The 27,741-nt window shown below is 44.9% G+C and overlaps 1 protein-coding gene across 1 annotated transcript in view; it reads right to left on the bottom strand.

Moving 5' to 3' along the window:
- LOC147701260 (IgGFc-binding protein-like) overlaps window positions 1-27,741 on the bottom strand; it is a 464,605-nt gene that overhangs the window by 202,950 nt on the left and 233,914 nt on the right. Inside the window, exons 10-11 of the mRNA XM_086929326.1 lie at window positions 26,495-26,823; window positions 18,368-18,947 (exon numbers count right to left, since the gene is read on the bottom strand). Coding sequence (XP_086785452.1) covers window positions 18,368-18,947; window positions 26,495-26,823 — 909 coding nt within the window. The remainder of the gene's footprint in view (window positions 1-18,367; window positions 18,948-26,494; window positions 26,824-27,741) is intronic.

Below are 27,741 nucleotides of genomic sequence, written 5' to 3'. Positions count from 1 at the left end.
TAGTACATGGTAGAGGCTGGGTGACTGAAGAACTGCCCGGGGGTGACAGGGTGATTGCTGGACTGCATGGGTACTACCAGGGGAATTGAAGGAGCCGAATGAGAAGTGTGTAGGTGGTTAGGGGACTGCATGGGTAGTATTCAGGGAATGCAGAAGTGCATGTGTTAGTGCCTGGATCATTGCATGACTACCTGGGTAGTGACTGGATGATTAGAGTACTGCGTGGAGAGTGCATGGTGAATTTATAAGTGCTTGGGTTTTGGCGCAGAGATTGGATAAGCACATATGATTGGCTGGGTGATTGGAGGACTGCCTAGATAGTACCAGGGAGATTACTGGACTGCATAGGTAGTCCTCAAGGTATTGCAGCAGTGCATGTGTTAGTGACTGGGTCATTGCATCAGTACATGGGTACTGAGTGGATAATTAAAGTACTGCAAGGAGAGTACGTGGTGAATTTATAAGTGCTTGGGTATTGGAGGAGTGTTTGGATTAGTACATAGTTCTGGCTGGGTGATTAGAGGAGTGCATGGTGATCAGAGGGATTTCTGGAGTGCATGAATACTACCTGGGCAATTGAAGGAGTGAATCAGTAGTGTGTAGGTGGTTAGAGGTCTGCATCGGAGTGATTAGGGGATTGTAGCAGTGCATGTGTTAGTGCATGGGCCATTCCATGAGTACATGGGTACTGACTGGAAGATTAGAGTACTGCAAGGAGAGTGCATGGTGAATTTATAAGTGCTTGGTGTTGGTGGAGTGATTGGATAAGTACATGGTGCTGGCTGGGTGACTGAAGGAGTGCATGGGTACTGACAGGGGGACGGCTGGAATGCATGGGTAGTGTTCAGGGTATTGTAGCAGTGCAAGGAGAGTGCATGGTGAATTTATAAGTGCTTGGGATTTGGCGGAGTGGTTGGATAAGTACACACATGTCACATCAGCCCCACCACCTCCCTTCACCACTGTGCAAACGCACCCCCTGGCAGGTTTTAAGTTGGAGGATTATTTGAACTTGAATCCTGAGGGTCCCTGGGAGCCAACTAGCCCACCGGGTACCTCCAGTAAGCGCCACAGAGCTGCGTTGGAGAGAGGTGGTCCCAGGCTACACCCCTTTTTACACCTCTCTGCAACGCTGCTCTGTGGCGCTTACTGGGGGTACCTGGTGGGATAGCTGGAGCCAAGGGACCCTCGGGATTCAAGGGGACTCAATCCCCAAACTAACAAAGCACCAGAGGGCCCGTTTGCACAGTGGTGAAGGGAGTGGGTGGGGCCTGATGTGACAAGTGTGCAAGCGCGCCCTGTATGTATGTGTGTGTATATATATATATATTATATATATATATATATATATATATATATATATATATATATATATATATATATATATATATATATATATATATATATATATATATATATATATATATATTGCCACACGTTTGTTCGCAAGAGCATGGACACTTCTTTGGGCGGCCGGGGCGCTGGGGGTGAACAACCTCCAATTAACATCCAAGACACCTCCTAATCCAAGAAAAGAAGTGCGCCCGACCAGACTTCAGGGTTGACAGGCACTCTTTATTCAGCAACATAGCAGCCTGATTCACAGTCCTTCCTAACGAGTTTCGACTACATAGCTAGTCTTGATCACAGGGTTGAGCTGCATGACGGGATTCTGCGGCGTAGTTGCCTCCTTATACGCCGTCACGGACCACTCCCTCTTTGTGTAGTCCTACATTACTACAGTTCCCAGGGTGCACTTCAAATGAAACGGTCTCCAGTTTATTTCATGTTCCTGAAAAACGGTTTGCCATTGTTATTTCAGTTTGTGGTGCTTTCACACTGCATGGGTTAGACAATTCAATTGAAGTCTATTTCTTTGCTCATATATTGTGGCTGCAGTTACAATTTTCAGTGTTAGCCGGTACCTGTCTGCCTGATGTCCGAGCGTGATGCACTTTTGTGCTTCACCTTCCCTCGCCTCACAGTTTGGTTCAAGAGCAAATATTTGCTGGAACACTCCGTGCTTGCCGGGATACTCCGTGCTGCTTCCAGAAGATTGCGGGCGGGTCCTGCTCTTTGAAAGAATCACACTGCCACACGTTTGTTCGCAAGAGCATGGACACTTCTTTGTGCGGCCGGGGCGCTGGGGGCGAACAACCTCCAATTAACATCCAAGACACCTAATAATCCAAGAAAAGAAGTGCGCCCGACCAGACTTCAGGGTTGACAGGCACTCTTTATTCAGCAAAATAGCAGCCTGATTCACAGTCCTTCCTAACGCGTTTCACCTACATAGCTAGTCTTGATCACAGGGTTGAGCAGCATGACGGGATTCTGCGGCGTAGTTGCCTCCTTATACGCCGTCACGGACCACTCCCTCTTTGTGTAGTCCTACATTACTACAGTTCCCAGGGTGCACTTCAAATGAAACGGTCTCCAGTTTATTTCATGTTCCTGAAAAACGGTTTCCCATTGTTATTTCAGTTTGTGGTGCTTTCACACTGCATGGGTTAGACAATTCAATTGAAGTCTACTTCTTCGCTCATATATTGTGGCTGCAGTTATAATTTTCAGTGTGAAACCGTTTTTCAGGAACATGAAATAAACTGGAGACCGTTTCATTTGAAGTGCACCACAAACTGAAATAACAATGGGAAACCGTTTTTCAGGAACATGAAATAAACTGGAGACCGTTTCATTTGAAGTGCACCCTGGGAACTGTAGTAATGTAGGACTACACAAAGAGGGAGTGGTCCGTGACGGTGTATAAGGAGGCAACTACGCCGCAGAATCCTGTCATGCAGCTCAACCCTGTGATCAAGACTAGCTATGTAGTCGAAACGCGTTAGGAAGGACTGTGAATTAGGCTGCTATTTTGCTGAAGAAAGAGTGCCTGTCAACCCTGAAGTCTGGTCGGGCGCACTTCTTTTCTTGGATTAGGAGGTGTCTTGGATGTTAATTGGAGGTTGTTCGCCCCTAGCGCCCCGGCCGCCCAAAGAAGTGTCCATGCTCTTGCAAAAAAACGTGTGGCAGTGTGATTCTTTCAAAGAGCAGGACCCGCCCGCAATCTTCTGGAAGCAGCACGGAGTATCCCGGCAAGCGCGGAGTGTTCCAGCGAATATTTGCTCTTGAACCAAACTGTGAGGTGAGGGAAAGTGAAGCACAAAAGTGCATCACGCTCAGACATCAGGCAGACAGGTACCGGCTAACACTGAAAATTGTAACTGCAGCCACAATATATGAGCGAAGAAATAGACTTCAATTGAATTGTCTAACCCATGCAGTGTGAAAGCACCACAAACTGAAATAACAATGGGAAACCGTTTTTCAGGAACATGAAATAAACTGGAGACCGTTTCATTTGAAGTGCACCCTGGGAACTGTAGTAATGTAGGACTACACAAAGAGGGAGTGGTCCGTGACGGCGTATAAGGAGGCAACTACGCCGCAGAATCCCGTCATGCAGCTCAACCCTGTGATCAAGACTAGCTATGTAGTCGAAACGCATTAGGAAGGACTGTGAATCAGGCTGCTATTTTGCTGAATAAAGAGTGCCTGTCAACCCTGAAGTCTGGTCGGGCGCACTTCTTTTCTTGGATTAGGAGGTGTCTTGGATATACATGTGTATATATATATATATATATATATATATATATATATATATATATATATATATATATAATATATATATATATTACCTACTGGCTGTCGCCAGTAGGTATATATAGTTAGGATTTTTTCCCTATGGGATTTTTGAAAATTCTATGTCTAATAACTTTGGCGTTTGTTGACGGAATCGGCTGAAATATTCAGGAAAATGGCACCTTTTGTTTCTGAGCAGCCCTTGAAAATTTGGGGGGGTTTCGTCAAGGGGGGGCCGAGAAAAAAGGGGGGTCCCAAAACGCGTTTTTCCCATGTTAATTTCCGTAGGGCGGTTGGCCTCACTTTTAGCTCGAACGGCTGAATGGATTTGCACGAAACTTGGCAAAATTGTAGTGACTGTTAGCCCGATGTGCCTTTGCTAAGTCTCAATATATGTGCTTCAGTGGATTTTGAGAAATTAACGTTCAAAAAAGATATATATCTGTAACAGCGCTCCGGGCTGCGCTCCGGTTCGCGTACTTTTCGCGAAACGGAACTTTGCGATGCGAAGCTGATTGGCTTTCCGGTGTCTGTCAACATTCTAAACAGTCCGGAGCGGCCGCCATCTTATCTCTCGGTAGGATCGAGAGAGAAGAAGAGGTGAAAAACGAAGGGGGATTTTAATGAAAGGGGGCAAGGTAGACCCCTCTTGACCCCCTAGGAATGATGTTGGGGTTATTAAAGGGTCCCGTGGGGAAAATAAAAAAAAATTGATTTTTCCCGGTAGAAGCGCTTCCCGGGCCGCGAACTGGGCCGCAAACTGGTAGCGAAACGGGAATTCGCCATTTTGTGTTTCGTTTTAATTAAATTACTAGGTATAAGGGGGTGCGGGAGACGTATCCTGATCCCTTATGTTTTCTGAGGGTGGCTGAGGAGGCTCATATATGTTGATACATGTCTTCCAGCGGCAGTGCGTGAGCGTTTTTTTTTTTTGCTGCGTGACGTCTGTTAACGTTCGATTCGATGGAAATCAGGAAGTGTTGACCGCCAATTTGTCACTGCGATAAAATATTTTGTTATAAATGAATCCTTATTGATAAACATTGTCTGCGCCATCTTGCCTTTTTTCCAATGCCACAATTTTGTCGTGCACGGCAGCCATTTTAGATGCCTTGACCAGACCCACTCTCTGCACGCCGTCGATTCTCAGCACGGCTCCCCACCCTCGCAAGCATCTCCCCCACGCACTGGTCACCCCCGCTCTCTCTCTCATGCATGGGCCATAAACCTCCCCCCATCTGCGCTGCTCTTCCCTGAGAATCACACCCCGTGCCCGCCCGACACCTCCCTTTCACCCTATTCACTACCGCACCCTCTGACACTCCTCTTCCTCTGTGTCCGATTGTCCAGGCCGGTCCCAGGCTATCACCTAGCCCTGCGGATGTAGTTTATGGCCCCAGCTGTAGAGAATCCAGACATGCCAACCCTCCCGATTCAGGCGTGAGACTACCGATTTCAGTGCTAGTCTCCCGCCTCCCGATTCCTGCAAGCAAAAACCCGATTCCTCGGGGGTTTCAGCTGACAGGGCTTGGTATTGTGTTATGTGCTAATTCTTCCAGGAAACGTCAGAGGGCCGATGCAGGGGCTCTAGAAGGGGTGATAAACCATTTAAGCCTCATTAACAAGCGCATGGTCTTTTAAAGATCTGTGAAGTACTCGGGGCGGCGGTGTGTGTGTGCCCTCTTTCAGGAGCGGGCGGGGGGGGGGGGGGCACTGCCAGCAACTTGCCAGGCCAGGCAGTGTTCAACACTTGCATCACCCTTTCTCTGCCTGCTATTGCGCTCCATGCTTCGGAAAGGTAAGAAAAAGAACGTGCATTTGAGTTTGAAATGTCCGATCCTGTAGCAGCACACTTCCAAAGCCCACACATGACAATAACCCGATTCAAGGCCCCATTCACCCGATTTTTTAAAAATATATAGCACTCCAACAAAGTAGTAGGATTATAAAACTTTATTAACTTATAAATATATAGAACGCAACAAAAACTGTAAATACATTTAAACATTTTTTGGGAAAAAGAAGCAACAATGGTCAGTAGCTGTCTTTTGTGCGAATAGTCCCAAGGCAGCAACACGTGCTGAGTTCTGGACGGCACCCAGGTGATGTTACCTGGGTGCCGCACTGGTTTTTGGTATCCTACAATGCAGCTCTGAAAAACGGCGTGGGGCGTCCCGGGGGATGCGGGGGAGGCCTCGTCAGTAGCGGTCTGTTGTGGGAATAGTCCCAAGGCAGCAGAACGCGCTGAGATGTGGATGGCACCCAGGTGATGTCCAGTAAACTGCCGCACTGGTTTTGGTATCCTACAATGCTGCTCCGAAAAACGGCGTGGGGCGCCCCGGGGGGGGCGTGGGGGAGGCGGCGTGAACGGGCCTCCCCAGGTGGCGGCCATCCAGCTGAGTTGCGCCCGCTCTTGCGGCTACAGCGTCTCGCTCACCATGTAGTTGAGTTGCGCCCACTCTTGCAGTGCAGCGATAGGCGGCTGCCACAGGACTCTTAAAATGGCGGACGGCTCTTCGGATTTGGGCCTGGTCCACTAAAATGGCCCTGGGACACCTTGGAACTCGGACGCTTGCCTGCTAGGGCTTGGGCTCCATTCTCGAAAGCGTCCCCTCAGCCGTGAAGATTCTACAAAAGTCTTGGGGGTCCTCGACTCCTGCAGGCTTCCGGTGGGGAGCGGCTGCCATGATTGCTCGCGGAATGACCACGACGGAGCCACGAGATGGTGGTGCTTTCATGCTGACGCCAGCTTCAGTCTGAAACATCCAGAAACAAGGTGGGGCTTTCATCGTTTGGGAAAAAAAAATGTTCTAAACCAATGAAAAGTGTTATTTTTAGGTCATATGACCAAGCCTTCCATCATTAGGAAACCAAAAGTGAAATGAACCAATGAAAAGTTTTATAAACAAGTCACATGACCTGTTATGCGGCATAGGGCTACAAAAAGCGTAGAAAATCCGTTGGCACGTGAGGCGGCATCAGTAGCGGACCGATGTGCGAATAGGCCGAAGGCAGCACAACGCGCCGAGATCCGGATGGCACCGAGTTGGTGTCCAGCAAGTTGCTGCACTGGTGTGGCTATCCTACAATGCTGCGCCGAAAGTCGGCGTGGGGCGCCCCGTTGGCCTGTGAGGTCGCGTCAGTCAGTGGGGGCTGTGCGTCTCCCCCAAGATGGAGGCTCCTCGGCTGCAGTGGGGCGCCCCTTAGCGTTTCACTCGCCGTCCAACTGAGTTGCGTCCGCACTTGCGGTTACAGTAGGCCAAAGGCAGCACAGCGCACCGAGATCCGGATGGCACCGAGGTGGTGTCCAGCAAGTTGCCGCACTGGTGTGGCCATCCTACAATGCTGCGCCGAAAGACGGCGTGTCCAGCTGAGTTCCGGTCACTCTTGCGGTACAGTGACTCGAACGCGCCGAGATCCGGATGGCACCGAGGTTGTGTCCAGCAAGTTGCCGCACTGGTGTGGCCATCCTACAATGCTGCGCCGAAAGTCGGCGTGGGGTGCCCCGTTGGCTTATGAGGTGATGTCAGTAGTGGACCGATGTGTGTATAGGTCAGAACCAGCACAAGGCGCCAAGATCCGGATGGCAAGTCCTGGATGTTGAGTGCCATAGTTGAGAGTTCTGAGCAGTGTTTGTAACACTGTCTGAAGCTTATTTGCACCTGCTGCAGCTTCACTATTGTCCTGGTGTGGCCAAAGATCGCCCATGACATAGGCGGCCGGCTCCCGAGGTCCGGCGGAACATTTTTCCTTTTCCTTTCTGCATCTTGTCCCACAATCCATTTGACCTGAAGACACGACCAGGTCCCTGAATGTGTGCAGGGGGACGTTATTGATTGAATCAAAATGGCGGCTTCACACAAAGCTGACTCAAGCGTTGCTGTTGATGCTATACAGACAAAAATTGGTTTTCAGTTTGTACATTCTTCAGGATTTTTTTTTCCATCCAAGGCTGATTGAGAGTTTGTAGAACAATGGCTTCAGATTTTCAACATACTACTCTTCAACATTCTTCCTAAATGTAACAATGTGCGACTCACTAGGAGAACGGCTGTTTATCTTTCCTTTCAAAATGCTGCCAACAATATTTTCTGAATGGAAGACACCATCTTGTAGCATAAAGGGCCGAAAGGGGTTCTGGTCTGGCCGATGGTTGGTGGAGACATTTTGACTATATCTTGGACCTGCCCGGCCTCGCCCAAAATGGCGCCGGTATAAATGGGACTCGTAACTCCTTGTTGTGTACTGGTTGAGCAACCTTGATATCACGAGATATGAATGCAGTTTTGATGCTCATGGCGGGCGGGGACGAGAATTGATTGAATATTTCGACATCCCTATTGATATTAAGTTCTGATGTGTTATTGATTACTGTACTATTGAAAGTTCGAATTAACGTCACCCATGGTACTTGCCCGCAAATGTATATCTAGATAATTTTTTTGTAAGTGGCCCTATCGTATTTTAATTACAAAATGTATGTCCACCGATTCCGCAACTGTTAGACACCTTAGTTCTTGAAACCTAATGGCCCGCTCGTTACGTTCTTTTACAATGTAAATGTCTCCTCATCATATACGAGTTCAGTTTGCTCCGTGGCCGGCCCACGTGGTTATAGGCCCGTATTTGTATACTGACATTTTCACAATAAATGTTTTTAAAACAAAACATGGTAGTAGTATTTACATTGGTAAAGTTTTTACTTTTAGTCACTGTTTTCGAATCAGTAAAAGGCAAGTGAAATAAAGCAGTCCAATTACATGACGGATAAAAGGTATAATACGTAGGAACGCAGTAAAGATAAATGGTCAAGGGCAGTTGTGTTTTCCACTCCTGCAACATAAAGTGATCGATAAGAATCTGATAATCAGGCGTATCGGCGACTAAGACAGCAGGCCGAGCCTCTTTTACTCAACGGCTCCGTCATGGGACGAAGAAACGCCCTTTTTCTCGAAAAAGGAATATATTTTACTTGCAGGACAGTTGTACATTTTCTGGGAAAGTACATTAGCCTGGAACATTATAACATATATGTTTAAAAAAAATAATGTTCGAAACCAATAAAAAGCGTAATTTTTAGGTCATATGACCAAGCTTTTCATCATTAAAATAACAAAAGTAAAATGAACCAATGAAAAGTTTTATTAACAAGTCACATGACCTGTTACGCTTACGTTACGCGCTGCGCGCCGCGCCCCGGATCGCTTCCGGGAAGCTCCGCTTCGCGCATCGGAGCACTTCCGGGTGCGCTAACGCGGCGTGTCATATAACGCATTACGCGACAACGTAGGTCAAGAATATAGTCAAAATGTCTCCACCAACCAGCGTTCGGAACACAACCCCTTTCAGCAGTCCAAAAAGTTCTGTTAAATGACAACAGAGGGGACAGGCAACAAGAACCATCAGTCAAAGAGGGGAGGGCAAGTTCTTCTCTACCGGGTCATGTTGGGGCGCTACCGGAACTGATCGAAGTGGTAGTCTACAGTGTTTCTGGATGTTTCAGACTGAAGCTGGCGTCAGCATGAGAGCACCACCATCTCGTAGCTCCGTCGTGGCCATTCCACCAGCAATCATGGCAGCCGCTCCCCACCAGAAGCCTGCGGGAGTCAGGGGCCCCCAAGACTTTTGTAGAATCTTCACGGCTGAGGGGACGCTTTCGAGACTGGGACCCAAGCCCTATCAGGCAAGCGTCCGAGTTCCAAGGTGTCCCAGGGCCATTTTAGTGGACCACGCCCAAATCCGAAGAGCCGGCCGCCATTTTGAGAGTCCTGTGGCAGCCGCCTATCGTTGCATCGCAAGAGCGGGAGCAACTCAACTACATGGTGAGCGAGACGCTGTAGTCGCAAGAGCGGGCGGTAAACAGCTGAATGGCGGAAGAGGCACAGTGTAGCAAAAGCGGGCGGAATGGCAACTAAAACGGTAAAGGGGCGCCCCACTACAGCATGTCTTCAGGTCAAATGGATTGTGGGACAAGGTCCAGAATAGAAGAGTCATCAAAAGGCAAAAAGTTCCGCCGAACCCCGGGAGCCGGCTGCCTATGTCGGGGGCGATCTCAGGCTACACCAGTGCTATAAGACTTGGGGAGGGGGTCGGAGCCAAGCGTCTTCTCCGAGTCCGTGCCATCACACCGCCCCTCGGGGGCCTCCGTCAAGCGGTTTAGGGAGGTACCATATTACATTGTTTTCAAATGCAGTCAGGTCCACAAACGGCCCTCACTTACTTTGAGAATAGTGAAGCTGCAGTACGTGCAAATAAGCTTCAGACAGTGTTACAAGCGCTGCTCAGAACTCTGAACTATGGCACCCAACATCCAGAACTTATGCCATTTGAGAATGGCAGTGACATCGAAGCAACTCAGGGACCAAAACCATGAACGTACTTTCACGTATGAAAATCTTACTTGGGGAGGGGGCAGGAGCCAAGCGCCCCCTCCCAGTCCGCGCCACCACATCGTATGCTTTTAAATCTGAAGCCATTGTTCTACAAACTCAACCAACCTTGGATGAAAAAAACTAGAAGAATGTACAAACTGAAAACCAGTTTTGGTCTGCATAGCATCAGCAACAACGCTTGCTATCAGAGTGCATGAGTTTCATGCTCGATCGATTGAGCTAGCCGGATCGGGCAACAAAAAGTATAAAATAGTTATGTAAATAGTTATTTAATAAAATGTTTTACCCTGTTACTTTGCTGGTGTGTTGTATATATTTTTAATATTTGCATAGGGTTTGTCGTTATTTTGGGCGGGGTGGGTGACGGAGCCGAGCTGTCTTGCAGCCCTCATGGTGTGGAGCTCAGTTCATCTCACTATTTTCGTATTTCTCATGAAGGGTTGTTCCTAATGTTTCTATTTTAGCGAGGTCAAAAAGAGATCCAATTAGTGGCCTACTGATTTTGCTCGATTACTTTTATTTTTTTACACGATTTTTCACTATCTGCAAAGACTAAACAGAGTATTGCGACTTTGTGCTTGTTTGTAAATAGAGAATGAACCAAAGAGAATCAATTGTAAAACTGTAAATGCTTGGATAACAATCAATCAAATGGAGAGACAAGCAGGCACGACGGATTACAACGGGGGTAAAGGCCTGCGTTAACTACCCTTCACTATCTGCAAAGAGAGAGTACTACTAAGAGAAAAGAGGGGGGGGGGCAGCGTTCAAAGCACATCAGCGTGCATAAACACGAAAAAGTTTTTACCTATCACGTACTTGACATTTGACAGCTTTTGATATTTGCTATTAAAAAACCATTGAAATTCACAGAAAAAACCATAGGTTATAGACCATATATAGTTAGGAATTTGCATTTACAAAACCTTGAAAATTCACTGAAAAAACCATTGGTTATAGACCATATATAGTTAGGGATTAGCCTTTTCAAAACCTTATTTTACTCACACAAAACCATTGAAATTTCATATATAGTTAGTTGCACTAACTATATATCGCGCACCCGCAATCCACTGCTGATGGTGTCACATATTACATCATTCATGACATGGTTAGTGACATCACTGATGACATCACTGATGACATCTCAAATGACATCACTGATGACATCTCAAATGACATCACTGATGACATCACTGATGACATCTCAAATGACATCACTGATAAAATCACTGATAACATCTCATTTGACATTACTGATCACATCACTGATGATATCATTCATGTGATAATACCATGAACCTCTTCAGACTCTAATATAACCTTAGATACAATCAGTGTAAACAGACAGTCACAGACTGTCACTCATCCATGGAGTTACTCACACACCTAGTCAGTTATGCAAAAAATCAATCACACCTCCATTTTCTCAACTATACAGTTATACACACCTTACTTATTCAAACATATACTAACACATATTTACTCTCTTATACAATCCCTGATACATGTTCACAATGATCCATACAGCCACTCACACATTCACTGGCTCTTATGCACAGTTATTTATATATGTCAACTCTCACATGTACTGTGTTTTACATATGTACTTACTTTGACATGTAGCACTGAGATATCCATTCACTCACCAATACACTCATGCACAGTCAACCGCCCATACAGCTGTTTCCACATGCACTTTTGAACCCATACATATAGTGAATCAACTACTCACATATCTATGTACAGAGTCACACACCTCCCAGCCACCCATACACACACACTCAGTTTCCCATACAAATACTTGGACAACCAATCAATAACCCATACAGTTACTCATATAGCTACTGATCAACACATGCAGCAGTTTGTAGAACAACAGATATAATGATGCACAAATTAAGACAGTTTAGTCACTAACCCATGCACTCAGTAAGACACATTTAATCATTCTCTCATACAGTCAGTCATGCACCTACTAAATCCTTCTTCCAGACACTTATACATCCACTCATTCTTCAATATGTAAGACATATTTTAACTTTACAGAAACATACAGTCACTGGATGTTGTCATCAGTGATGTCATCAGTGATGTCATTTGAGATGTCATCAGTGATGTCATCAGTGATGTCATTTGAGATGTCATCAGAGATGTCATTTGAGATGTCATCAGTGATGTCATCAGTGATGTCACTAACCATGTCATGAATGATGTAATATGTGACATCATCAGCAGTGGATTGCGGGTGCGCGATATATAGTTAGTGCAACTAACTATATATGAAATTTCAATGGTTTTGTGTGAGTAAAATAAGGTTTTGAAAAGGCTAATCCCTAACTATATATGGTCAATAACCAATGGTTTTTTCAGTGAATTTTCAAGGTTTTGTAAATGCAAATTCCTAACTATATATGGTCTATAACCTATGGTTTTTTCTGTGAATATATATATATATATAATAAACCAAAGTCCCAAAGCTTTCGAAAAATGCACTCATCAGCCAACTTACACCACAGGCATTTATTAATCACGGAAACCAGCTAGTGTCCCGATTTTTCATTACTTCGCCAACGCGTTTCAAGGCCTTCGCCTCTTTTTCATAGGCAATTCAAAAAATGCGGAGCGGATTCCACAGTCCTAATTCTGATAGTCTTTTATATGCATCCCCAGGTGGGCTTTGCTTAGTGCTTTGCGCATAGTGCCTCCCATTTGAAATGCATGATGGAACTTGCTGTTCAGATTTTAGAACTGTATTTACTCACGAGTTATTCTCTGCATTCTTTTCATTAAGAACATTGTTTTTACCCTCCAGTGGGTTTCTGAACACTTGCGCTGGTCAATTTTTCCAGAGTTGGCTGTGCTGACAGCTGCTGTGACATAGTTCATTAGCCGCCCAGCCTCTCTTTGTCCGAGATGGTGCACTTTTCCACGGCAGGACAGCCGTGTCCATTATGTTATAAACCAAAGTCCCAAAGCTTTCGAAAAATGCACTCATCAGCCAACTTACACCACAGGCATTTATTAATCACGGAAACCAGCTAGTGTCCCGATTTTTCATTACTTTGCCAACGCGTTTCAAGGCCTTCGCCTCTTTTTCATAGCCTTTGCTCCACCATCGCTGCACCATCTCGGACGAATTTGTGGCTGAATTGGAAAGTCGTGTGCAATGTCATCTTGAAACGCGGTTTCTTTAAAACCGCTTGAAACTTAGCAAACTGCAATGGCAACAGCTAGAAGAGATAAACGTGCACAGGTGGCAGATGAGCTGTTTGAGAAATGCCACGCCACAAAAAGCACCGTAACCATAACAGGAGAAGTTACGAGTGCAAAATCAACAAAAAGGGTACTTTGGGACAGACTTTGGAGAGCGCTTAAGGGCGAGAAAAACAAATGGTGGGAAAATACCACATTACAAAAGTATATAGATGTGTCCAACCTTCCAAAATCCAGACCCCGAATTAATTACTGAATGGGCAGAAAATAATCACCAGTGCTCAATGAACATGCTACGGATGCTGGTCAAATACGCCGCAAAAGATGTGGAAAAGTTTTGCGCAGAAATTGACGAATGTACGGATGAATTGAAAAAAATCTGTAGTGAAGAAGAATTTAAAAATGAGATTGATAAAATGGAGGTTAATCTGAGTAAAATAGAGGATGACATAAAGAAAAGAAAACAAAGGAAATTTCAAAGAGACCTGATTGATTATCAGAGGGGGCAGATATTGACATTTGCAAAGACGTATGACCATCTGAGAGCTGCCATGCAGCAAACAACTGGAAATGCACTGCCACCTGATAAATACAGCTCTGCACAAAATCAAACTGAAGAGGATGGACAATCCAATGTCAGTGCAACAAGTGGTAGCGATATGTCTGTCGATACCAACTTTTCAGGTGTAAAAACCAACGTTTTAACAGAGTTCGACATGGTAATGAAAGGCAAACGGGGAAACAACAGACAAAACTATCAGCGACGGGGAAGGGGAAACAGAGGAGGCAAAGACAAAAATACCTCAACACTAGGAGACCTAGGAAGCCCAGTGGGAACACGTACAAGGGGCCAACTGAAGCCGAAATGATGGACAAAAAAACTGTAATCAACCTGTCATCAAGAGAACTGACCGCACAAGAGGTAGATCTACTCTCTATGGGTATGACTTTCGCCCCTCTAATTCTTTTAATTATACGCAAAGTAAGATTGATTTGTTTTTATTTACTAGAAAATTGAGAATAAAAAAATGGTATGCCACAAAAGTGTCGGACAAACCAGTAACAGTAGATGTGAAACCAAGTCCTGAGCATAGCAGAGGTGGAATTAGAACATTGTTTGAATGTCTTATCAAATGAAGTTGAATCAAATAGAGATCCCTTTGAAAACCTCAAAGCAGAAGGAATACCATCGGGCTTGAGTGTGAAAAGTGGGTTTAAGTCAAAATCGGTGTTTTTGCCACCGATTAAAAATGATGTTGTAGATGTGTTTGAAAAGAGCATGTGTTTAGAATTGCAACATATAGCCAATAATAAAAAAACACAAAGGTTGGAAAAACATCACGCAGTCTGAAAGGAAAGCGCTAGAAAATCTAAAGAATGACCCCCAAATAGTCATTAAAAAATCAGACAAAGGTGGGAACGTGGTGATACAATCAAGGTCAGATTACATAGCAGAAGGGCTGAGACAGTTATCTGATACCACCACTTACTGCAGAAGTAACAGAATGGAATACGAGAATTCTGTAAGAGCGTACAATACACAACTTTCTCAATGAAAATTAGCTGAAGTCATTGAAGAGGAAGAATTTAGATTTTTAGAATGTAAGTTCCCCAAATTACCTGCGATGTATCTTTTACCTAAGATACATAAGAGTGAAATAAATCCCCCAGGTAGACCTATAATTTCCTCTAACGGGAGTTGCTAGAAAATACATCCAAATACGTAGACCATTTTTTACAGAATGCAGTGCAAGGTTTGCCATCTTATGTCAGGGATTCTGGGGATTTTCTGAGACAAATTGAAACAATTGAGTGGAAAGAGAGCTATTCGCTCTTGTGATTAGATGTAGTAAGCCTTTACACAAGCATCCCCCACCAACAAGGCTTAGATGCTTGTAGACATTTTTTGACTAGGAGATCAGTATCATACTTGCATCACACACAAATGCTCATGCAAATGATGCACACATGTCTAACCCAAACATATTTTTTGTTTGACAACAAAGTCTTTAAACAAACTCTCGGTACTTCCATGGGGACTTGTTTTACTCCTTGCTTTGCGGGTCTCTTCATGGGGTACTGGGAGGAGGAAATCGCGTACAGATCATCTATGTACAAAAAGCATGCCATTAGATGGATGCGGTACGTAGATGATATTTTTGTGATTTGGGAGGGCAATGAAAAACAAGCAATTGACTTTGTGCGTACATTGAATGAAAACACATTCAACTTGCAATTTACAAACCATTGGTCTAAAGATTCGCTTGAATTTTTAGATTTAAAACTGCGGGTTAATGAAAATAAGTTGGAAAGTGAACTGTTCAGGAAAACGACATCTGGCAATAGTTTGTTGCATGCACGCAGTTGCCATCCAAATTCCCTCATTCAGAGTATCCCTGTAGGGGAATTACTACGAGCATAGCGCAACTGTAGTACCCGCAGCGCATACTCCACAGACGAAAAGATAATGTGTGAAAGATTTGCAGCAAGGGGGTACCCGCGCAAAACGATTGTGAATGCACAAAAGGTGGTGGCGGGTAGGAGCAGAGAGTCATTACTCACTAAACAGCCTGAGATAACAGAACAAGAAACAAAGACCAGGTTCATTACAACTTACAGCAGCAAAGCTTTTTTATTGCGGAAAAGCTTAAATAAATTCTGGCCTATGTTACATTCTGATCCTGATATAGCCACCTGCGTAGAAATGTCCCCGCAGGTTACATTTAGGAGAGCGAAATCATTAAAAGACCAATTGTGCAAGGCAATTGAACCCAACAAAACGACATCACCAAGTGTACAGGGGTTTTTTACATGCAGAAATTGCAAAGCCTGCAAGAACAGCCGAAATGTAAAAGTAGCAATTTTGTCTTCTGCAGCAGAACCATTTATAATTCAGGAACATACATCGTGCAACACTGATTATGCTGTATATGCATTGTTCTGTCCGTGCAAGAAAGCTTACATTGGCAGCACAATCAAAAAGGCTAAGCTACGCGTTTTAGAGCACTTGCGTGCGATTAAAAACATGGACAAAACATATCCCATAGCAAGGCATTTCCAAAGTCACCACAACCAGAATTCAGATCTGTTGAGTTTTTGTGTCTTAGACACAATAAAATACAATGAAAGAGGTGGGAATAGGCAACAGTGCTTACGGAGACTGGAGTCAAAGTTTATAATCAGATATAAGACCATGACGCCTCTTGGACACAACAATGACGAAGAAATTGAAGTACGCTTAGGGTGACCTTTTTCACTCACTATGAAGCTAGTCAGATTTGTATTTGCTGAACCTGAGTGCCCCATGGTCTGTCCTGAGACAATCCCAATAGTTGATGTATATATATGTGCCCGTATAAAGAACCCTTTTTTAGAACTTGTATAAATATCTTGTTAGTGTGTTTTTATAATTTAGTTTATCTTTATTATTTTTCAGGGAATGTGAAAATCCTTGTGAAGGAGAAAAATGTACACAGTTCACCAGACAACAATGGTTAAGAAAATGTGCCCACTTGGGGCTCAATTCTAGTTGCATGGTAGCGGCTGAGATCTCAGAGTGCATATCGCAATGTAATAATGAAATGTATGCCCACAGGGGCGGCATTACATAGCAGCAACTAACTTTGAAAGGCACCGCGCGATGGAAAATTGTGATTGCCCACATGGGCTTTATTCTTATTCAAGGACGTTTTACCTTGTGTGATGTGTAAGATATATACGATCGGAAGAACTGAATAGAAATGATGTTTAGGATTGCCCACAGGGGCCCTATCGGTTAAATGTTAAATATTAAGGAGACACTATGAATTTGATCTGATTTAAGCCTTAGTTCTTCCTCCTTTTGATTTGCGCTGACACAGTACACATCAGCTGATCACAAAAATTAGTTGTGCCTTTTGTAAATAAAGTGATACACACAATGAATGTATAGCGAAATGCCATTTGAAATAATTTAATTTACAATTAACCATGTTTTAAGAAATGTGAATTGTATTAGAAAAAACATTCCTTAACTACCGCTTTGTTTACCTAAAATGCGGTAGTCTTTTGTTTATGTTAATTTGTCACATGTTCTTTAAATTACTCCAATGAAATTCACACACTTGAGTCGTGAGCAGGGTGGGCTATCCCGAAACGCGTTGAGTTAATCTGTTGCCGATTTTGCTAAAATAAACCTTTGGATGCACACTGGGCTCGTGTCTTTCATACCTGGAGGAAAGCGTGTGGAAATACGAAAAAAAAAAAAATATATATATATATATATATATATTCACTGGATGGTTCAATTCTCCTTTCGTTGTAGGCGCTACCAGCAAGTGCGTAGCTTCACGCGGTAGAACCAAACCGCTATATATCCAAACTGTGTTTGCCCCGAGTGCCACCCGGTTCCAAACCAAAAGAAGCCGCAACTCCAGTCAATCCGTTTTTTTAAGAAGAAGGTAGATTTATTATCCGATCCTTTACAGCATATTTCACTGCGAAAACCAACGCGTTTCATGAGCTCCCCACTCACTTGATCACGGTTGTTTGGATATATATATATATATATATATATAACCAGGACCCTAACCACAGCGGGCCAAGCCAAGGGCACAGACTCCAGTTGAAGATATAATGAATTGGTTTAGCATGTCAGGATGACGTGTTTCGACTACAAGCCTGTAGTCTTGATCACATATATATATATATAACACTCTCCAACAAGTACTGAAGACCGCTAAGCCCCTTAAGCTCAACCAAATCAACTGTCAGCAGAAAAAACCAAAATACACCTGACCAGAACTACATCACATAAACCACACTAGAACAGAGAGATACTTACCCAGAACATTGATGGACACAAGATAAAATGCAACCCAGGGTACCCCTCAGCACTCTATTTCAGCAAGCAAACAATAGAAAGAAAACAATACACAAACCATGAACCACGTCCTTCTCTTTACATTAAGGGGTAACCTGACGAAAAGGAGATATCGACCGTGGACCATCACTCACACAGGAATGTAAGAGCTTGTTCAGGACCTCTAACCTTAGCTCGCACAAAATAGAGGTAAGTGTATTAGAATGTTCTGTTATTGTGTCAAGTATGAAGTACAAACAGATAGAAAACTACTTACGACATCCAACCCGTGTCCGCCATTCATACACCGTGGCATCCTTCTTCCGGCAAGTGGCTGCATATGTTTGAAGAGCTTTGCATAGGAACTGCTTTGCTCCCCCATTCATGACGACATCATAAACGCAACTTTTGAAGAAGTCATCAGGGAGGACTATGGCATGGCAGTCTCTGAATGGTCCATCCCCTGTTTGAATGATTATGCCACAGTACTGAGGACCACCATATGGCCCTGTACTGGTCCCATCGAAGGATGGGCAGTTTCCTGGATCTGAGCAAGAGTCCGTACAAAGGGGATCAGCATCAGGTACCTTCCAACTGCGTGTCCAGTCTAGGATGGAGGTGGCAAGGCTGCCACTTGGGGTTGTCATGTCATCTTCTGTGTGGTCATTGAAGTTTCCACAGAGACCGCAGACTGCACCATGATAACTACTGGAGAGGCTGATGTACAGATTTGAGTCCCAATCGTAGAAGAGTCTGAGGCCGAAGTCTGTGTCCAGAGCCACACTCATCCCACTCTGGTAGGCCCTCAGCTTGCCTCCACCTAAGACCACAGGCAGGCCTGCAGCAATGCCATTCACCTGTAATAGAAAGAGAGCCAATGGATATGTCTCTAGATCTATCTTGCTTTACCCTTTCTCTTATTCATAATTAAAACCCCTCTCTCCCATGACATTAATTCTTTCTAGTTCAATCACTGCACCACCCAAGAATGGATTTTCGTTCCCGCAACTTCTAAAGGAGATCCCTGCATGACACTGCCCTTTTTGCCCTTTTTTGAGTAAGAGCTATTGCCTACTTAGGAACAAATGTAATATTATATGGTAACTCTGAAAAATAACAACATTGGGCATTCTCTCTAATACTGCGACTCAGGGCTATGGTACAGAGTCAGAACTGGCCTTTCATTTTCATACATTTCTTCATAAAATATTTTATCTTCCCCCTGCATTCAGTAAAATATTGGTCGCCCATTTGCTCCCTGGTGCATAAAGTCAGTAGATAAATACATCTCAGGGAACACACCCCGTTCACTGAGCTACTGGATATTTTTCTACAAAGGTATTTTTTCTTTAGTGTTCAGCTGTCTCTGGTTTGATATCATAGTACCGTTGCCTTGTCAGATCAAATTGTATGCTGGAGTCTGATTAGGATGGGCTGGAGAGTGTCCTATGTACCAAACGTAGGTGATAGTACATGAGAACCGTAGATAGGATCCAACCATCGATCAAGGGACTTGACTCTTCTCAGTCCCCAGATTCAAACCTGCTAACTGGGGAGGTAGAGGTTTCACAATTATCTTCCTAGTCTTTTGGACTTTGGGAAGGCTCTCAAGACTTGGCTTTTCATTTTCCAAAAACTCTGCTGTTTTATTCTTTCTCCTCTCAGCTAGCCCCAAGATTCCCCTGGGGGCATACAAGCACTTTAAAAAAATGTTTAACACGTATTATCAATGGCAAATGCCATAAGTTTAGGTTTCAGTCTCACTAATATTCAGTCCCGTATAGTTCTTCATTATTTAGTTGTCAGATGCAAGAAGGAGAGTTTTTTTGTACCAGCTGGTAGGTGAGTTGGTTGACTGTCCTTGTTCCAAAATGATCTGTGCATTTTCTGCAAAGTTCCAAGTAAGGCCATAAGATAAAATCAAATAGATAGGGAGATAAGCAATGTGCTGAACATGAAAAAAAACATGGTGGAGCCATATGGGATCCCAAAAAGATAATGGCAGGCAAATATATGTAGGGAGATAAGTGTAGTGTACTAAATGTCCTGCACTGTCTTCCTATTTAGGAGACCTTGTACAGGAGATTGGAGTCATGTAGTGGATCGAAGGTGGGTTACAGGTCTGAAAGAATGAGTAGAGATTACTTTTTCCCATTTGTCATTTCATATAGCAGAGAGAAACAATTCTTCTCTTTGACATGGATAGAAGCTGATAACGATTTTTTGGAGCACACACGTCTTATATACTAGAAATGACAGTTATCATAGAGCAAAGTAAACAATAAACAGTTGGGCTCTTGTTTATCTTCTTTTAATATCAACAGATCCTCCTATCCCTTATGCCAACGCATTTCGCTGAGGAAGGGGGTAACCCTACGGCTTCCTCGGGGCTTTCACATACACTGCACCCTGCCCAGGGGGGCACCTTAGGCTTTTCATAGGGGTGTCCAAAATGTACACCAAGGGAAGGGTTAGGCCTAGCCAGTGGGGACACTGGCCAGGTCAGCATGGCAGTTAGCAACTGCACTCATGCACTGCGATGGCAGGCCTGAGACACCATTTTAGGGCTACTCATGTGGGTGGCACAATCAGTGCTGGAGGCCCACTAGTAGCATTGGAATCCTTGACCCGACTCGAGGCTAAACTGGTGCAGGGCACTGATACGCCACAAGGCATTCATTTGTAGCATGCTCAACATTTTGAGGTGATGGAGCGATTGCGCTGTTTGAATTACGGGTCACATACTGCATGAGCTCATGCTGCCGCAGACAGAGCGGGTAGATTACTGGCGCGCATGATCCGGCAGGAGTACGCGTTGGCACCTGTGCTACGGCTGCGCTCAGAAGCGGGAGCACTGCTTACCACACAGCATGAAATTCATGGTGAGCTCACTGCACATTACACCAGAATGTACCATTCGGTAAACCGGGCAACGCTAACGGACATAGAAACCTTTCCTTCTCCTTTGCCTCTGTGCCAGGTCACATTAGAGCAAAGAAGTGAATTGAGCGTGCCGCTCACACTGTTGGAAGTACACTGTGCTATCAGCTCACTACCTACAGGCAAAGCACCGGGCCCAGACAATTACCCGGCAGAATATTATAAGGCCTATCAACAGCTCCTGAGGCCGTGTTTTCTTGAAGTATATCATGAAACGCAGGAAGTGGGCATGCTCCCGGACACGCTTTGTGAGTCCCTGCTGGTGTCCTTGCCAAAACCTCACCGGAATGTGGAACTAATAGGATCTTACCGCCCTCTTGCGTTACTTAACATTGACTATAACGTACTGGCTCAAATGCTAGTGAACAGATTGGCCCCGTTGGTGCCACATTTGATACATGCGGACCTAAAGGACTTTGTGCCTGCCCACAACACATTGTTAAATCTGCAATACTTCTTCTGAGTGATGTGCTACTCTGGGGATAGCTGGGCGCATGCCGGCTGCCTAGTGTTAGATCAGGAGAACGCGTTTGACACCCTAGAATGGGAGTTCCTTTTTGCTGCGCTGCGTAGGTATGAATTGGCGGAGGTCTTTCTGTTCCTCGTTAAACTGCCCTACACGCATCCCAGTGCCAGGGCCAAGACAGGCCCATATTTATCAACACCGGTCCCCATAGAACACGGCAAGAGACAAGGCGGCCCACTTTCCCCACTGTTATTTGCGCTTGCCATTGAGCCGCTGGCTGAGATGCTTCGTGCCAAACCAGGTGACTGGGGTATCCCGTTGAGGGATGGCATGCATGCGGTCTCTTTATACGCGGATGACCTATTGATATATCTCAGAGATGTGGGGCAGCCATGTGGAGTAATTGCAGCCACATTCCTTGGGTTCGCCTTGATGTCGGGATTTAAGGTGAATTGGGAAAAGTCATGTCTGTATCCATTTCTGGAATCGACTCCCAACCCACAGCAGGGCTGTGCATTGGCAGATCGAAGAGTTCTGATACCTAGGGATTCTTATATATAGACACTCGCAGGACCTTCTCAAGGGCAACTTGGTTCGGGCTGTCACAGCGGTGAGGACTCAGATCTCCTTCTGGGCTACCTTGCTATTAGCGGTTATGGGCAGGATTGCATTGTTAAAAATGGTGGTCCTGCCACGCCTCCTTCACTATTTCACAACTTTGCTGCTACACCTTAAGCCGCCCTTTTTTTAAAATTTGGAATCCGATATGCGACAATTCATAAGGCATGGATCCCAAAGCAGAGTATCATTAGCTAAAATTTACCCACTGACAATCTGGAGCAATATTATCTAGCTGTGCTGCTTCAATGGATGGCATTTTGGCTCAGCGCGCTCCAACTTGAAGACACACAGCCGCAGTCGGCAGTAGGAGTTCCTGCAGGGCGTTGATGGGGGGAGGGGGAGGGATAGGGTGGGGGTAGGAATGTATGGATTACGGAGTTAACAGGCAAGTAAACATATAAATAAATAAAACAAATTTAGTTGCGTGCACTGCATCAACAAATGCGATGCAGTGCGCGCAACAAAATTTGTTTTATTTATTTATATGTTTACTTACCTGTTAAAATCCGTAATCCATACATTATTACCTGCCACCCTGCCCCCCCCCCCCCCCCCCCCATGTCACCGCCCTGCAGGAACTCCTACTGCCAACCGCGGCTGAAGACACAGCAGCACGGACGCCCCGGCTCACTCATTCCCAAGTCATAACACTGTTTCATCCGGGTCAGACAGGCAGTGTACCTACACAACTGCTGGTCGGGGTGATGTATCAATGTTATCGACGCAGCATTTGCACACGTCCCATATAGTACCATATGCACCATCACCCCCTATACTCGGTATACCCAGGAGGCTGAACGCGGAACTGGTGTATTAGGAGGAGGTTGGGATACAGACGCTAAGGGATCTGTACAATGATGGACAGCTATTCTGTTCGCACAACTGACCTAGGGTTCGGGCTTGCCGCAGGGTCACTTTCTTCTGCACGCCACAGTGACGCATGCACTTAACGCGCTGTGGGATGATATGGCGCAGGAACATAACACCCACCTAACCATTCAATACCTACATGAACTGGGCTCAGGCCGCCATTTAACCAAGTGGTTTGCGGAATCCCTCAGAATCCACACAACACCGCAATTGGTCCGTGTCCATTGGGACGTGGACTTAGGGTGACCCACCACAGACCAGTAGTGGGAAAATATACCCAAGAGTGCTCTGCAAATCCCTCATAATGCTAGATTCTGTCTCGTTCAATATTACATCGTCCACAGAGCCTACTTGACACCGGACCGTATAAATAGGTATTTGGATCTAATTCATGCTAAGCGTGTAAGACGTGATGAAACTTGCGCGGACCGATTACACATGCTGTGGTCATGCGCTGCTATTCAAACATATAGGGAAGCAGTCATCAGTTGCTTAACCCAGTGCATGGAGCGAACCTTAGACTGGTCGTGGGAGATGTGCACTCTGGGACTATACCCAAGATCCAAGGGACACAAAGTAACCTCTAGATACTTGGATTTGGGACTAATAATTGCCAAAAGTCTACTTACATGTCGCTGGAAGTCTCCTGCCCCCGAGTGGCAGTAGCTTGGTACCAATCTCTACTGCGTTGGGCGCAGACGGAAACTGTAGTGCTTCGCCGAGAAGACGCCACAGGGCTGCGACAACAGCCAATAGCAGAGGTGTGGGATGCAATATTGGCTGAATTTCACATGGCCTGGCGTGATCATTTGGAGACGCTGGTAGACAAAACTACGGTTGATAAAGAATAGGTAATAGTAAATAAGTTATAATACACTGACAGAGGGGAGGTGCTCAGCTCTCTGCCAATGTAGTCTGTACATGTCAGTGGCGGAAACACTGTTGCTCCTGCCCCTCCGACACCACCCCTTTTGCCTCTCATGACGTGGCGCATTCTTCCCCCCTCCCAGTCCCCGGTGCTTTGCTTGCTCTCTCGTCTGGCATTTAATCAGCCCCCAAGCATCATAGTGCAACATCTGAACGGTGGTCATTGAATATTGCAAAGTATGGGAAACTGGGGACACACTACACACAGTCGAAATGGACGGACCAGTGCTTAATTTGAGCAGGAGCTTTCAGGTGCTCAGCACCTGCACTTCTTTCACAAGGCCGGGGCTACAATTTCTGACCCTGCAGGTGGTGGTCTCAATATTAATTGTTCAAATTCAAAATAAAAAGAATAACATACATTGCATGGTTTCTAGTTGGTAAATGTTCATTGACAGGTCAGCATACACCTGTCCAGGCAGGCATGATTGTGTATCACCAGGTTAGTGATGATGTCATCTTGCTGATCACAAATCCAAGAAGTCATCAGCAAACTATGTCCTGAATTCTATTCCCAGAGTCTGCTGCACCTTGCCACTGCCTGATCCTAAGCCTCCCCTTGGATAATTGTAGCTGGGGGCTGGTTCAAGACGGACTTGAGGCAAGGAAGTTGCACGAGCGCATTTGGAACTTGGGAGTGAGGGTTCTTGAGGAAGAATAAACGAAAGCAAGTGTGGACATTCCACTTGCTGTGTAGCCAGAGTAGCATATCCTGCAGCCCTGCATTGCTGCTATCCTCAACGTGCTCGATACGGCTGTGGCCCACACAACTTTTGTGCGCCATGGCGTCACCTGTAGAATCTGTGCGCTGCACCCCAGCATGGAAATTGCTGAGCGTGCGTGAATCCAGTAGGCACCACAGCCATACTTCCCGCATTGGCAGCATTACGGCTGGGGACAATGCCTGTGCTGTAGCAGGCAGGTTCACAGCAAGCCGAGCAGTGGATGCCAATGCCGTCGCCATCCCTGGACTTACTAATTACAGGCAGCACTAGTAGTGACATCGCCTGCTGTGCTTGAGCAGCTACCTGTTCTGCAAATAACCCAGTTATACTGCACTGATTAATATATGCAAAAAAATAATTTTCATTTGGTGTACATTTTGTTTTTGCATTCAGTGTAGGTAAGAAAGTAAAACACATATCATCTTCCTCTTCCTTAGGAAATAGACAAATGTAGAGTTCAAAATAGCAGGGACATGTACAAGCTGACGACAGGGGTCACAGGTAGCAGCAGTGTTATAGATGAGAGAGAGAGCAGGAGTAAAGAGGAGAAAGAAACAACAGGAGAGGAGAGAGATAAGACGGAGCTAAGTAGAAGAAAAGGAGAGCAAATCAGATACAAAGAGAAAGCAGCCATGATGTGAAGAAGAGAGCATTAAGAAGAGAGAAGATAGAATGAAAGGATGTAGAGGACAGATAGAGGAAAAACAGCAGACAAATGATAAAACGGAGACACAGCTAATCACTGCTAGAAGAGTGTTCGTGAAGAGCCAGGATCGAGGGGAGAGAGAGCAGAGCATGGATAAAAGTGAAGAGGAAAAAGGGCAAGGGAAGAATGAATAGAGGGCAAATAAGAAATGCAGAGATTAAGGTAACACACCAGGCGTCACAAAGATGATAGAAAACAATTAGAGAGGTGAGAAGATAGACTCTTAGAGCAAAGACGTAGGGGACAGACAACAGATCCAGGTTCGAAGATACAGACTGAGGCAGACTGTTAAAGTGGGGCCCACCGGAGGAGGAAGTGAGCTGTGGCCTCTTTGGCAACATTTTCAACACCTGCACTTCTTTTTCTTACAAATTAAGCACTGGGACGGACGGACTGCTGCGGCGCGAACAGGAGGTTACGGGTGCAATGCATGCACCGACACATATATCTACTGTAAATGCTCCAGGTGGTAGGGTACACTGTTACGAGTCATGTTTATATCAAACTGTTTATAGATTATGCATGTACATTACGATGGCAAGTCAAGGGTCCATACATGGGGCCTGTAAAAGACGGCATTGATTGCAATGCTGACTGTCATAATTATATTAATTGTACAAGCTAAGATTCAAAATGTAATGTGTTACAGTTGCGCTCAAATCTAATGCATACTCCAAATATAAAAATAATAATAAACAAAGTTAAACAAAAATAAATGGTCAGAGCACTGGCACTGAGGTCTGGTTATGACTCTCTGAGTCAAAAACTAGCAGCGCCAGTCCAGTGATTATGCAAAAAGAGCCATTTTTCTTGTTACAGAGTGATCCTTGTGGTAGGAGAAGGGAGGTGGCGATGATTTCAATGGCAGGGGATCATGTGATAGGTGTGGATTAATTAGAGCTGTGGCAGGAGTATGCTGGAGGGGGAGAGGTGTCAGATGGGGCAGTGTAGTTCATTTGTTTTACTCAAAGAAGGACATAAGAGGATTCTGGATATCTATCGGGGCAAAATTAGGCCCGAGGGTGCCATTGCCATTTGTCCCTGTTGTCTCCACTACTTACAATTATATCACTGAATCTTTCACATTACAAATGCATTTTGTGGACTATGCTTTTAACTGTTTAAAATGTGATACTCTGGCATGCTTACCCTTATGTTCCCAACTTCTCCTTTGTTAATGGATATATTGAAGCCATACACATAAATGTTAACCAATCGCACATATGAAACTGCTTGGTTTCCTCGATTGTCATTCTTCTCTTCAATTGTGAAAGGTTCCAGGGTAGAGTCACTGCTGCAGGATTTGGCGAGGGTGTAGGTGCAGGTACCCTGGAAGTCATAGTTGTAGCCATCAAAGGTGTGGTAATGTGGGTCGCCCCAGCCCCAACAGGTGCCAGAGTAATTGGGTACGCAACTGGCAAATCCATCCGTGACTACACATGATTCATGTGTCCTGCATGCGAGGCTCACGCATCGATCTAGAAGATAAACCTGCATTAAGTATTTAAAGAACAGTACACACCTTCAATTCAGTGACAGTGAGATAATCACTAATCATATTAAATGGGTGACAAAATAGACCTGTTTCCTGTATAAACAGTGCAGGCCTTTTCTACTGTAGGCCAGCTCTTCATTTTACAGATACTACTCATCAGCAAAAGGCTATATGGCTAGAATGTGCTGCAGCATTTCTGTAACCTGACAGGCTATTCTTTCACACAGAATGTGACGCAGAACAGTAATACTTGCTTAATGGGTGGAACTGGTTCTGCATTATAATGAATCTATCTGGTCTCACAGGAGATATTTTCTTGTACAGACAATGCATTTTAAACCAGCTGCAAAATCACTTCCTCAATATATAGCCTCAGGACTGTGAAGTGGTGGCTCCTCCCTGTTGCTTAAACTTGGTCTCCAGCCTGAGTCCTTTCCCTGTCAGGTTGCTGGACAAATATCCACATTCATTATCCTTACACAAGTAATGTGAATCCAACCACACAATTTCTCACTTGAAACATCCATGGTGTCTAAGAACAGATTCAGGCAGGGTTTGAGAGGTTATAGTGAACCACTGTCTGTTAACTAAGAACATCTGAGTGATGGCAGTACATCTACAGATGGGCACTGCAGCTTTTCACTGTGAGTCTGTTTTTTTAATTTTTTAATTTCTTATACTGGAGATCTAGTATTTGACTAATAGGCAGTGTGTAGAAAGGGAGAAAAATGTCTCAATGACAAATTTCAATAATGAGCAGTCAGAGTTGTCTGCACTCAAATTTGGAACAGCCATTTGACATGAAGATGTAAAACAGCCATGCAGCACTCCGGCCTTGGTCTTGATATTTGTTGAACCTATTTTAAGAATGAAACTACTATGATAAACACTCTGTAATCAG

The sequence above is a fragment of the Lissotriton vulgaris genome, chromosome 7 (genome assembly GCF_964263255.1).
Source record: "Lissotriton vulgaris chromosome 7, aLisVul1.2, whole genome shotgun sequence".
Taxonomy (NCBI): Eukaryota; Metazoa; Chordata; class Amphibia; order Caudata; family Salamandridae; genus Lissotriton; species Lissotriton vulgaris.
Note: the sequence above shows the minus strand (reverse complement) of the source record. Positions and strands in the feature narration are given on the sequence as shown.